The sequence below is a fragment of the Artemia sp. Qi Xiang Cuo genome, chromosome 2 (assembly GCF_049724085.1).
Source record: "Artemia sp. Qi Xiang Cuo chromosome 2, ASM4972408v1, whole genome shotgun sequence".
In the NCBI taxonomy this organism is placed as follows: domain Eukaryota; kingdom Metazoa; phylum Arthropoda; class Branchiopoda; order Anostraca; family Artemiidae; genus Artemia; species Artemia sp. Qi Xiang Cuo.
In genome coordinates, this window is record NC_142795.1 from 71,219,181 (window position 1) to 71,233,319 (window position 14,139).

Below are 14,139 nucleotides of genomic sequence, written 5' to 3' on the forward strand. Positions count from 1 at the left end.
ATAAAAAATTTGTTTATATGCCTTGTTGCTTTTTACAAGTTGGACAATTTTTTTAGGAGAGGGCGGGGGGGAGGTTCAAACCAGTAACCCTCCCTCCTCTCTGGGTATGGCCTTGACTGCAAATATAGTAAAGCTATGCTACTAATATTTATTTTTTAAGCCTATAGAACTAATTTACAAAACAAAACTGAAATAATAACATACCTGCATCAACATTAAATGCCATAAACTTGGCTGAACATGTAATAGGACTTCCATTGATCTGATATGTTTCTACTGATACATCTTTGATCCATTCTTCTGATTTTGCAGCTTTTGGTGCTGCATTTTTGTATTTCGATGGCTTGAATCTCCAGGCCATGACTCTCAGTAGTAGGATACTTCCTAAAAGTATCCATTTGTCTTTTTTAATTTGAAGAGATTATGCAATACTGAGATAGCCAACAGTAAAACGATTAAGACCCTCCCTAGATTAATTTTTTAAGTTACCCTACATATTATTTGCCCACTTAAAAAAAGGAAACATGACAAGTTTTACCAAAAAGTACCCTAGCCCAAATGTGTCATTACCATTTTTATGTTAGTCAAACCTCTCCTTGATGCAAGTCTAGAGGCAAAAATATAAAAAACTACAAATAACTTAAGAGAACATAAGGCAAAAACATTGTCAATTTAAAAATAGAATCCCTCCAATATGCAAGCATAATCATAGGCAGCTCGCTAGCATTGCCTAAGTAAAAAACGATGTTGGCACAATGTGTTTTTTTTTTCTCTATACCCGGGGACTTCGTATTGAAGGAGTTGTCGTAAAAACTTCGAAAAGGGTTCATTCAATTGGAAATTGGAGTGGCTAGTGCCCTTTTTAAAAATCGAAAGTGATTGGAGGGCAACTAGCCCCCCCCCCCTCCACGGGGCCTATCATTTCATTTCTCCAAACACATCCAATCAAAATTTTGAGATAGCCATTTTGTTCAGCATAGTTGATTTCCAGGTAGAAAATATGTTTTTGAGGAGGGCACTACCCCACAACCCTCAACCCTGGGGGCATATTAGGTTTTTATAAAAGGCGTTGTCGTAGAAACTTCAAAAAAGGCTCATTCGATTGGAAATTCAAAGGGCTAGTGCCCTTCTTAATTTTCAAAAGTGATTCGAGGGAAACTACCCCCCCACGCCCACCTTTCCCCCAAACACATCCAATCAAAATTTTGAGATAGTCATTTTGTTCAGCGTAGTTGATTTCCAGATACAAAATATCTTTTTGAGGAGGATACTTCCCCACAATCCTTTGGGTAAGGGTCTTAAGCTTTGCCCTGGGGGAATATAAGGTTTTTATAGAAGGCGTTGTCATAAAAACTTCAAAAAAGGCTCATTCGATTGGAAATTAAAAGGGCTAGTGCCCTTTTTAATAGTCGAAAGTGATTGGAGGGCAACTAGCCCCCCCACGCCCATCATTCCCCCAAACACATCCTATCACAATTTTGAGATAGCCATTTTGTTCAGCATAGTTGATTTCCGGATAGAAAATATGTTTTTGAGGAGGACACTCCCCTACAACCCTCAGGGCAAGGGTCTTAAGTTATGCCCTGGTGGCATATATGGTTTTAATAGAAGGCGTTGTCGCAGAAACTTCAAAAAAGGCTAATTCGATCGGACATTCAAAGGTCTAGGGCCCTTTTTAATAATCGAAAGTGATTGGAGGGCAACTAGCCCCCCTCCCCCATGCCCATCATTCCCTCAAAAACATCCGATCAAAATTTTGAGATATCCATTTTGTTCAGCATAGTTGATTTGCAGATAGAAAATAGGTTTTGAGGAGGACACACCCGCACAACCCTCGGGGCAAGGGTTGTAAGTTATGCCCTGGGGGCATATAAGGTTTTTATAGAAGGCGTTACCGTAGAAACTTCAAAAAAGACTCATTTGATTGAAAATTTAAAGGGCTAGTGCCCTTTTTAATAGTTGAAAGTGATTGGACGATAACTAACCCCCCTCTCGTGCCCACCATTCCCCCAAACACATCCAATAAAAATTTTAAGATAGCCTTTTTGTTCAACGTAGTAAAAAGTTCTGGAAACTGGGTCTGTGAGGATGACAACCCCCCCCCCCCTAGCCTTCAGGGCGAGGATTGTAAGTTATCTCATGGGGGCATATAAGGTTTTTATTGAAAGCGTTGTCATAGAAACTTCCAAAGGGCTCATTTGATTGGAAATTGAAAGGGCTAGTGCCTTTTTTAATAGTTGAAAGTGATTGGAGAAAGACTAACAACCCTCTCACGCCCACCATTTTCCCAGACACATCCAATCAAAATTTTTAGATAGTCATTTTGTGTAACGTATTTGAAAGTTCTAGAAATTAGGTCTTAGAGGATGACAACCACCCTCACAGCCCTTAGGGTAAGAGTTGTAATTTATGCCCTGGGGCCATATAAAGTGTGTATACGAAGTGTTGTCATAGAAGCTCAAAAAGGGCTCATTCTATTGGAAATCACAAGGCCTAGTGCCCTTTTTGATAGCTGAAAGTGATTGGAAGGCTTAACCTTTTTATAGTAAAGATCGATGTGGGTGTAATTTATTATTTTTTTGTTGTTGTTGTTGTTTAGACAAGGGCACTTTTTATCGAAGGATTTGTCGTAGGAACCTCGAAATGGTCTCATTTGATCTAAAATAGAAAGGGCTGATGCCCTTTTTAATAGTCGAAAGTGATTGGAGGGAAACTAATCCCCCTCCCACGCCCACCCTCCCATTTGACTTTATGTTTAAAACTAAATGTTGCCATGAGATTAAATCAAAATGCACTGTGTTAATGCTAATTCCCAATAAGGCATCTCAGCAGTATCCCAAGAACGACTGAGGGTATTATGTAGTTTTGGAGCTGCTTCTGCTCTTAAGATTTAACCAAATCAAAATAGCGTAAGTGTATCCAAGCTATCAAAGAAAGTAAACAGATTTTTTGCGAATGGTATCAAGTTTTCCATTTCAGGTCAACTAGAGGAGGTATGAAACTAAATTAAACACTACTATTTGTGTCCAGATTTTTAAGAGGGTGTATGTTGTTAAAAATTGCTGAAAATTTTTCTCCAGCATACAAATAGCAGGCCAAACTATAAATTCTTAAAAAAGCAAAAAGATTTAAAGTATTATTTTCTTTTTCTCTGAAAAGACTATGTCAATATAAAACGAACAGAGATTAATTAAAAAAAAAAACTTTTCCCACAAAATAAGTTTTTCAAAGAAAAGTAAAGAACTCCATTAAATAAAAACTGAGCAAAAATAAAATCAAATAATCTACTAAGCATGAAACTAACACAAATCAGGATCGATAAATAAATGAAGCCAAAAAGCAACAGAAAGTGCATTAAGTAACCAAGTAAAACTCGAAGTAAACAAAAATTAAGACGAGTTGGAAGAAAAACCCCTATGCCTTCCCAGGGCCAGAACATAATTTGCACTTTACTAAAAAAAATACAAATGAATGTGAATTGTCAGTTTAATATACATATACTGATATTTAATAATCAAAATCTTAATATTATTTGATTTATAAAAGTTGTAAAAGTAAAAACATTTATAATTTTTTTAGTAAAGTGCAAATTATGTTCTGGCCTTGGGAAGGCATAGGGGTTTTGAGCCCAAGTTATGTTAATTTCTACTGGTTTTGAGTTTGACTTGGTTATTTATTGTAATTTCTGTTTGTTTTGGGTTTCATATATTTATCGATGCTGATTGGTGGTAGTTTCATGCTTGGTAGATTATCTGATTTTATTTTTGCTCATTTTTTGTTTAATGGAGTTCGTTACTTTTTTTGAAAAACCTATTTTCTGGAAATTTTTTTTTAATTAATCACAAAGTAATACTAATTCACTTTCATGACTGATAAGAGAAAAAAAGAGTTTCCGAGCATACAAGAATATTTTCAGGCACAGGTTGGCTTGTTTAAGTGTTATAGTTTCTAGGGAGGTATTATCATAATGTCAAGTTTTAGTCCAATCGATTACTCTTCTTCAAATTAAAGAAGAAAAAAACGAGGATATTTACAGCCAGTGAAAATGAAGGTGCAATGCAGAAATCTCAGTCAAGACCTATGCTCAACCAGCCTCAGTGAAAAAATAAAAGAGGGCCTTAATAAAACAATCAACATTTTTGCAGATCGGCTGAAATATTTGTATTACATTTTCACTGGCTGTAAATATCCTGGATTGTTCATCTTTTTGAGTTTTTTTCTCATCTTGTCATGCTTAGCCAGTGTGGTCTCATAAATTATTTTCCTTGTATTTCTTTTTTTTTAACAGAGAGCAAGGTATTCAGCAAGAAAATGTTAATATGTAACTTAGCTGATTTAGTTTTTGGTTTTCTTTAGAAAAAACAACCTAACTTCCCCGTTTCTGTGAAGTTGATTACAGTGTTTGGCATCTGAATGTTTGTTTCTTTTCTTTTTCACCAGTTTGAAATTCTAATCCATGTTTAACTTTTTAACAAAATAAAGGTCCCAATCAGTATCATTTAAGTCATGGCAGATTGATGGAGAATCTCAATGCACATTTATTTCCCCCTCATATGTTCCAGGGCTTGTTTAAAAATGTTCAATTCGAAAAGCATTGAGGGGAAATTACACCACCCAAGTTTTTTTTTTTCTTTCAACCATTTAGATAGCATATCCCTCTAGTTTTCAAGACTCAATTGAATGATCAAAAAGAACAAAAATAGAAAAAAACAAAACAAGTGATTAAACTTGTAGCATAAATTTCCATAGTAAACAGATCTTGAGGCTAAACACTTAAGGAGGACGTGCAAGGCACCTAAGCCCTTTGAACCTTAGGCCATTTGGATGTTACACAATTCCTCTTAGCTGCAAATCAGTAATAGGCAACTTGTAAGACAATGTTGTTTATGATTCTTGTAATTTTTTTGCTGTGAGTTTAGGGGCTCTATCTCTAAATTAAAAAAATAAAACAAGTATTATATCTTAAACCACTCTTGCAAAAAAAAAAATGTATCTGTAAGTTTCAATTGCAAGTCCATGAAGAATCACCATGATTATGGCTATCAAAGTACTGGCCAATCTGTTTCCCCCTAAGTGTGCCAACTTTGAATCAGACAAAAATTTGCAGTTAAATATTCCTGATTATTAGGATTTGAAAAATGAAGGCTAACTTTTATTAACAGTACCTTAATAAAAGTCACATATTTTGAGTTGGCAAAACGTGGAAACTTTATTATAGTTTACATGCTAAGCCTCCACATTCTAACAGTTATATAAGATAACTTTTAGAGTAAGCAACTACTAAAGAAATGTAAAAACTGTTTTTATATTGTATTCTGAGGCTTTGATTTTTGTCGTTTTTTTTGCATTTTTATACAATCTAAATTCAGCTTAATTAAAAACCTCAACCTCTAAACCCTGATTCCCCATATGGGATTCAGGCCTAGTCAGGTGGGCTTGACAATATTTTGGTTGGTTGGTGTGTATTATTTTTCTACTTATTTCTTGTTAACAGATGCCTTCAAATGCTAAATAGCTTATAGCAACAACAATCAGCAAAATTTTACACCTAGACTAAGATACATGCAAAACTTTGAATAACAAAATTTAAACATCATGAGGGGGGGCATCAGGATTTTAGAGATTCCTAGGTGGGGCATGGCTCAAAATCAGTTGGGAACCACTGATCTAGGTTCTGAAAACACAATTATGGATTTTGGTAGTTTTTTTTTTTAAGTCACATTTTTACATTTACTTTAAAACCTTGTAAATCAGGATTTAGCAACAATATATGATTCATAAAACTTCCATGGGCCTCATTTGTTCTGTAGATCTGTTTCTGAGGGTTTCAATTCTAGAACAAAAGTTTTCTTCAAGTTGACCAAATGCCAGTGCTTTGGATGGGGGTGGGTGAATATAGATACTTTGATATTCTTATTTGGCATGATTTAGGCTCCAGATCCATTTCCAAAAGTTTCATTACCTTAGTACTTTCTGAGGTAGCAAAAAGCTTTTAAATTACAGTAAAGATTGGAGTCTAAGCCTACCTGTGATAAATTTAAACAAAAAAAAAGTTTATCTCAAGAGCTTTCCTTTCTTAGACTGTAGGCATTGGAAAAGTGGTTGGTAAAATTTGAGTCAGGCTCTCAGCCAAATTTCAATATTTGTTCAAATTTAGGGCTATTTTTCCAAGAATCATCCAAGCCTACAAGAAAAGAAAGTTATGGTATGTATGTCTCAGAGCAAAAATTCAATAAACTCTAATCTTGCATGCTATGCTTGCCCCATTTTTTTATGACAAGAGATATCTCTTTAAATTAGAAGCTCAAGTCTGCTTGTCCATAAAGGGATGCATAACCTTACATTAGCCCTATGCAGCCAAGCTATCTGTTGTAAGAGTAGACTGTCCAACTGCAAGTTTTGGCTTACTTAGAAAATTTTTTCAAGCCCATAACTACATTCAAGAAGGATCCATAAAAAAAAAAATATTAGCATTGTTTTTCTTTTTAATCTAGTAAGTCTATAGAGAAGTCTGGTTAAGTAATTTGAGATGTTATTATGTCTGACTTGGTAAAGGTAATGAACAAGTGTTTAGAGGTGGTTCCCAGCTGATTTTGGGCCATGCCCCACCTAGGCATTTCTAAAATCCTGATGCCGTCTTGATATTTACCTTTTGCTATTACAAATTGTATGTGTATTCACCTGAAGGAAGCTTAAAAGGCCACTATCTCTGTATCTTTTTATGGGTTGTCCTCTTGGCATTGTTTATACTTATGAGAAGTATTGTCTGAATACAATACATTTTATACAATGTATGACAACATTGCAATACTATGCTACATCTTTTTTTACTCTTTAAATTCATTTATAATAAAACAAACTCAAAATTAAGACTAAAGTAAACACCCTGCCCATGACCTTCTGGGAGCATAATTTAGGCACTTTATACATTTTCCTAACTGAACTACTGATCAAGAGATCAAAAATGCTCATCATCTAGAATTTTACTCTGGTAATCTTGAAGTGCTTAGAACATTTAGAAATAAAATTCAACTATGCATCAAGTGGTATGTTTGCCTTCTTTCCAGGGAAGTATTAGAAAACAAGTGTAAATTTACCCCTAGAGATATATCTGGTGTCATTAAGGTGATCAGCCAAAGGGCTGATCATCTTAACTTAAACTTGAGCCATCCTAGCCAAGTGATTAGTACTCCAGACTTGAAATCCTGAGGTCAGGGTTCAAGTCCTGATGTTGCTGGTTATTTGGTTTGGAACAGGGGTCAATGGTGTGACTCTGTAAGCATGGGAGTATGGAAGGGGGCAGCTGCCCCCCCTAGAACTTCAAATTTACACTAGATATGGTTGAAAAGGCATTTGATAAAAGGTAGATGGTTGAAAAAGCTGGAAATAAACTGCTGGAATGACAGAATAAAAGTCAAACAAGAAACAATTATCCATAATGTTTTGGAAGGATTTAGTTCTAATCTAAGAAGATTGATTAATGCTGAATCTTATTGATGATTTTTTGGTGATTACTTATTAATAAAGATTTCATAGGTATGATAGACCTTGCTGGCAATTAAAGGTTTTGTGAACTGCCAATATAACCTCAGCCCTCCACCCTTCATCAAAGAATCAGCCCCCCCCCCCCTAGAACTTCAAATTTACACTAGATATGGTTGAAAAGGCAGTTGATAAAAAGTAGATGGTTGAAAAAGCTGGAAATAAACTGCTGGAATGACAGAATAAAATTCAAACAAGAAGCAATTATCCATAATGTCTTGGAAAGATTTAGTTCTAATCCAAGAAGATTGATTAATGCTGAATCTTATTGATGATTTTTGGTGATTACTTATTAATAAAGTTTTCACAGGTATGATAGAACTTGCTGGCAATTAAAGTTTTTGTGAACTGCCAATATAACTTCAGCCCCCCACTCTTCATCAAAGAATCAGCTGCCCCCCCCCCTAGAGAAAAAGCTACATATACCCATGCCTGTAAGCTCAGCCAGAGTTGACCCAGCTCTAAATGGGTACCTGGAGAAATCTGGGGGGAAAACATGGGAAGCATTGGATGATATGCCCCCAAACATGCACTGCACTCCTAGCCAAAGGCATTGAATCAGGAGGTCAGTACCTGCACAACACAGACCTTTGATCAGCATGCACAAAAAGTATTGTGGTGATGGGGGTAGCTGGGATGCAGATAATTGTTACAATCACAATAGTAAGGCCTAGGCTTGTATTTGAAACAGCATTGATTAGAGAATCAAAATTTTATTTCTGATAAATGAGAGGTAAGTTTAAACTTTATCCCCACCCCCTCCTAATGTGCAAATATATACCCTGAATTGGCATAAATAGGGGTGGGGGTAAAATTCATTTCTGACAAAAATGATTATTATATTTGGAAAGAGCATAAAAAGGGCATTGAGTGGTATGTTTAATTTATTTATAAGTCAATAATATGAACTGCAAAAAATTTACCTACTTGATACCTTTTTTATGTTCTTTCTAAGTATAAAGATTATTTCACTTGTAAATATATCCACCTCCCCTGAGCATAAAAAAGACACCAAGTAGTAGGCTAACCTATGTTCATATTGTCCCTAGGCCTACATAAGTAATGGGATCATGCATAGGCTATATTTACCCTCTCTTGTTATTAGTATTTAGTTCATTATTGTATTTCCTTTTTCAGTAGTATAATCCATTAACAAATTTAGTCTAACTGAACATCTTATCTCTGTTTTGACATTTTGAAAAAAAAATAATTTTAGGCTAGCCTACCACTAAAGAATAGTAGGCTGAGGCAGAATTGTGGTAAAATTCTACTTTAGCTACTTTTGACTATCTTGGAAAGGGGTTATGTTAGGAAAATGTTACTTTCAGGGATGAGTCTACAGGCTAAAGCATGTCCCAGGAAGGTATTTTGAAGTACCTACCTCTACTCCTTCTCCCTCTAGGCTAGAGGGTCCTGACCTTTGACAGCCTTTAAAAATTTTGTGTGATATAAAAGTGAAACCTTGCAAAATAGATCTTCTGCTTAAATGAAGTACAACAAAATTGTTTTCAGCTTTACAACCTTGCTCAGTCCCAATTTATAAGGTTTTAAAGATTGCAAATATATTTCCTAAATTTTGAAAAAAAAACATTAATATGGCTTAAAATTCTACTCAAATAACTGGAATTGAATTTTCAGAACTAAAACCAGAGAAAAAGAAAAACAGATAACTGAAAATTAAAGTAAAATGTTTTGTCAAAATTTCAATAGGTAGGCCTATAGACCTGTCAAGTAGGCAAATTTCAGGACCCACTAGAGGGAGAAAAAGTGGAGGTAGGTACTTCAAAATACCTTCCCAGGACATACTTTAGCCTGTAGACCCATCCCTGAAGGTTTCATTTTCCTAACCTAACTCCTTTCCAAGATAGCCAAAAGTAGCTAAAGTAGAATTTTACCGAGTTTCCAATAAAGTGAATACACCATTTGATGCCTTTTTTTATGCTGATTACGAATATAATAATCATTTCTATCGGAAATGAATTCCAGCCCCCCCCCCCTATATAGGCTATACCTAACCCAACCTAACCTAACCCTGAATTGGCATATATAGAGGGTGGGCTGAAATTCATTTCTGATACATATGCTTATTATATTCATAATCGGCACAAAAAAAGGCATCGAATGGTGTATTCACTTTATTCCCAACTCAATGACATGATTTGGTATATATTTACCCAGAATTGTTACTAGATGAACAATAGGCAATATATTACCTATTAATCAAGAAATTCAAGCTAACTTTTAACCTCACATGACCTGTTTACTCTAGCCTAGCCCAAAATCTTCTCTGACAAAGTGCTAGGCCTAGTCAGTTAGCCTCAAAAACAAGGAAAATTAAAAATAGGGGGTTTACTTAATATATTGAAATTCTGGTAAGGCCTGCTCAGCCAAAGATGAAGCAATAGGAAATCTTTAACTAGGCTATTCTAAAGTTCTTTCTATTCCAAATTTCCAATGTTTTTATTTTGACTAGAGACGAAGATGACGCTGGTTAAGATTTATGAAATGCTGTCTATTTGTGCAAAATTTGCTTGGCAGGTAGCATTAAAGAGTCGCGGCTATTTGAAAGAGGGCCGCTTAGAATTTCTTCTTTTACTCTTATTCTAAGGTTTGAAAATGTTTCAACAATATAAAAAAAAAATCCACAAAATTGAACTACACCAAAGCCCCGTGTCGTCCCAAGAGGGTGTGTATGGGGGTAGGGTGCAGTGGTGGTTCAACGCTTGGGCAGGGCCCCCAGTTTTTCTGACATTAAATTCTCTGTATTTTATAGTTTTAAGCTCTTATTAAGGTACTTAACTGACTAAAAAATGTTATAGTATCCCTCCCCTCCCAGTTTATGGGGCCTCAAACTGTTACTGGAAGGGTGAATCTGCAACCCTATATCAATATTCTAATATGACTCAAGGAGTCTACCAGTTTTTGAAGTTTGCTGGAAAATTTAAGACTTGCGATTTACTTTATGACCTAAGACGTGTAGCTTCCATTATTCATGCTGACAGACAATATAGCACATCCGAACCTGTATTGGATAATTACTGCAATCTCCAACTTAATGTAACTATCGGTGTGCGTGCAACTGAATCACCGTGTAACTGAACTCCAAGCAACTGACCCCTGTAACTGAACCACCGTGTAACTGAACCCCCGTGTAACTGAACTACCGGGCAACTGAACCCCATTTAACTAAACCCTCGTGTAACTAAACCCCCGTGCAACTCAACCCCATTTAACTGAACCCCCATGTACCTAAACCCCCATGTAACTAAACCCCCGTGTAACTGAACCCCCGTGCAACTGAACCACCGTACAACTGAACCACCGTGCAACTGAACCACTGTGCAACTGAACCACCGTGTAACTAAACCCTCGTGCAACTCAACCACCGTACTTACATTGGGTAAAACGCAATAGGGTTATGAACCATAGTTATTTAACTATGGTATAGTTATTTAATTTTTGAACTATTTTAAATAAAATGGCCATCCCAAAATTTAGATTGGATGTATCTGGGGGGAAAATAGGGTCGGGTGGAAGCCCTCTGATCAATTTTAACTCTGAAAAAGTGCACTGGAAATTTCGATTTCCAATCGAATGAGCCCCCCCCCCTAAAGTTCATAAAAAAAAATTTCTACAAAAACCTTATGTGTTAGCAATGAGCAACTAGCTTAAGTTACAACCCTTGCCCTAGATGCTGCTGGTGGGGTTGTTAACCCCAAAGGCATAGTTATTTGATCTTCAGACTATTTTGAACAAAATATTTATTTTTCTTTTGATTGGATGTAATTGGGGGGGGGGGAGGATGTCGGTTAAGAGGGAAAGGCTGATTGTCCTGTGATTACCTGTGATCCTTCGAAATTGAACTCGAACTTTCAATTTCCAATCGAATGAGCCTCTTTCAAAGTTTTTACGACTTTATCTTCTATAAAAACCTTAAATTTTAACAATTGGTAACTTGCAATAGCATACAGATTGCTGATACAGGTGTATCAGCAATTTTTTTTTGGAACAGCTTAGCGTATCAAGATGAAACTTCTGGGGCATCCACCTGCTATTAATACTGCTGCTACTACTGTTGCTACTACTACTACTAATTCAGAACTATTATTGCTACTACTGCCCCTACTACGACCTCTGCTACTATTAAACTAGCACTATTAAGGCTACGCTAATCAAGTTGAAAATTTGGCAGAACGGGGTATTTGAGGTGGAACTTTAACTAAGTCAAAAGACGCTATGTGCATGCAGATTTTCAAAATGGCGTATCTCAAAAAGAGATTTGTGAATTAAGTTGAAGCTTTCAGAGAGTGCTAAATCTTGCAAAAACGGAACGGCAAAAACGCTTGGTTCTTAAGCGTCAAAGCTTTAAATCCGGCCCTGTGCACGCTACTGCTAATGCTATTACTATTTTAATTACATTGACTACTACTACTACTAAGACAACTACTACTATTACTACTAGTTTGACTGCTACTTCTATTACAACCACTTGTAAGCTAAAAGTATCAAGATAAAAATTAAGCAACTACATGAACATATAGGTTATCAAAAGGATATATCGGCAATGGAATAGCAACAGCTAATTGTATTAAGTTGAAACTTCTAGAACTTGATGAGATGAATCTTCAGCTGACCAAAAGGCAAAATGATAATACTACTGCTGCTACTAGCACTAGTGCTATTACTATTAATACTACTACTAATACTATTACTGGGACTACCATTACAGCTGTACCTAACGGTAATGAACGGTGTAAAGGTAGAATTTTCAGGGAATATTGAGGGCGGAAGGTGAACTGAATCCCATCACGCCATCCGTATACATGCTGCCAAAGGACGCATCAGCAATATCCTAGGGACAGTTTGGTGTGTTGAAGAAAATAAAAGGTGCTATGTGCATACTGCTGCTAATTCTACTACTGCTAATGCGCAAGCTAAGGGCATTAAGGTGAAGCTGTCAAGGAATATTTCGGCGGATAATGAACTGAATCAAATTGACTATGATTATGCACATTCTCAAAAGAATTGCACAGAAATATCTCAACGCTAAGACCTCAACGCTAACGCTAAGAGTATTAAAGTGAAACTTTTAAGGAATGTTTAGAGGATGTTTTAATTAAACAAAAATATTATTTGCACGCAGGTTTTCGAAAGGGCATATAAGCGATGTCAGTACTTGTCAATTAGCCCGAACCCACGCGACATATTGTATACGGAAGATGCTTAAGAAACTAGTCAAACGGGTATCTTTCAATAGAGAATTAAATTCCAGACCCGTAGTTTGCCATTGCGTTTACAATATCTAAACTATTGTTTTTTGGGGTTTAGGGGGGAAAAAGGTACCTAGGTTAGGTTATGTATTTAATATATGCTATGCTTTACCCCCACCCCTAATGTTCAAATATATAGCCAAAATTTGTTTCTAAACTATTATATTTTCATCATAATTTGTTTTATTTCATTAGCATTAACCAAACTTCACTTCTTGCGTGGGTTCCAGCTCATTGGCCTGAACTGCGATATCCTATATATCAGAGGCAACGCTATAGCGTTGCCTATAGTAAAGGCCATACGCCTCCAATGTTTTATTATTTATTATTTATTAGTGTTTTTCCCCAGAGGTACTTCATATGGAAGGGGTCGTCGTAGAAACTTCAACCGGAGCTCATTCGATTAGAAATCGAGAGTTCTAGTGCCCTTTTTAAGGGTCAAAAGTTATTAAAACTCCGGCGTAGACAAAACCCCCAAGGGCCCAAGGACAGGCGTTGTAAGTTATACTCGGTGGATATATATGGTCCTTATAGAAGGGATACCCGTATAAACTTCAGAAAGAGCTCATTTGATTGAAAATAGAAAGTTCTAGTTCACCTTTAAAGAGTTAAAACAGACCAAAGGTTAATTAGAAACTCCCCACGCCCTTTTTCCCCAAACCCATCCGATAAAAGTTTTGAGATAGCCATTTTGTTAAAAATAGTTCAAACATCAGATAATAAAAACTCCGAGGTAGCCAAAAACCCATTTTTCACTTTGATATTGTTGCTTTTATACCAGTTTTGGTACTTTGATGAATATTTGAATTTTTTTAAAGTTTGATTTTGAAATAAGGATTTTTAAAAACTTGAAACTTTTCCATTGTATAATTCAATGGTAGATCGTTGCTGGGGCCGGGCAATTGCACGGGCTGATTCCTTAGAAAACCTCTCTTTTCAACTCCACGCTCGATATCTTCCAGCCGCGTAAATTTAGATTCCTTAGTGTTGGGTGGCGAATTCAACCCTGCTGACTGATCTCCGAGGGGTATAGGCAAGTCTACTAGCAGGTTGAGAAGATTCGTGTACCAAGCTTTGCGAGGCCATCGCGGAGCAATTAGCGTTATTTGGCAGTTCACAGACTTTCGAACCTTTTCCAGAACCTTTAGGATCAGGGCAAATGGAGGGAAGGCATAGCTGTGTTTGTTCGACCAATCATGGACAAGGGGATCTGTGCCGATCGCAAGAGAATCTGGAACTGGTGAGAAATATACGTCGATCTTCCGGTTCAATCGAGTCGCGAATAGATCAACTTCTTGCAAGCCGTACTCTTTTGACAGGGCTCTGA

At 36.4% G+C, this 14,139-nt stretch overlaps 1 protein-coding gene across 1 annotated transcript in view; it reads right to left on the minus strand.

The window, feature by feature from the left end:
- pod1 (coronin) overlaps positions 1 to 10,003 on the minus strand; it is a 78,731-nt gene extending 68,728 nt beyond the window's left edge. Inside the window, exons 1-2 of the mRNA XM_089107647.1 lie at positions 9,896 to 10,003; positions 205 to 384 (exon numbers count right to left, since the gene is read on the minus strand). Of these exons, the coding sequence (XP_088963773.1) occupies positions 205 to 361 (157 nt within the window). The 5' untranslated portion in view covers positions 362 to 384; positions 9,896 to 10,003. The remainder of the gene's footprint in view (positions 1 to 204; positions 385 to 9,895) is intronic.
- Positions 10,004 to 14,139: the final 4,136 nt, after the last annotated feature.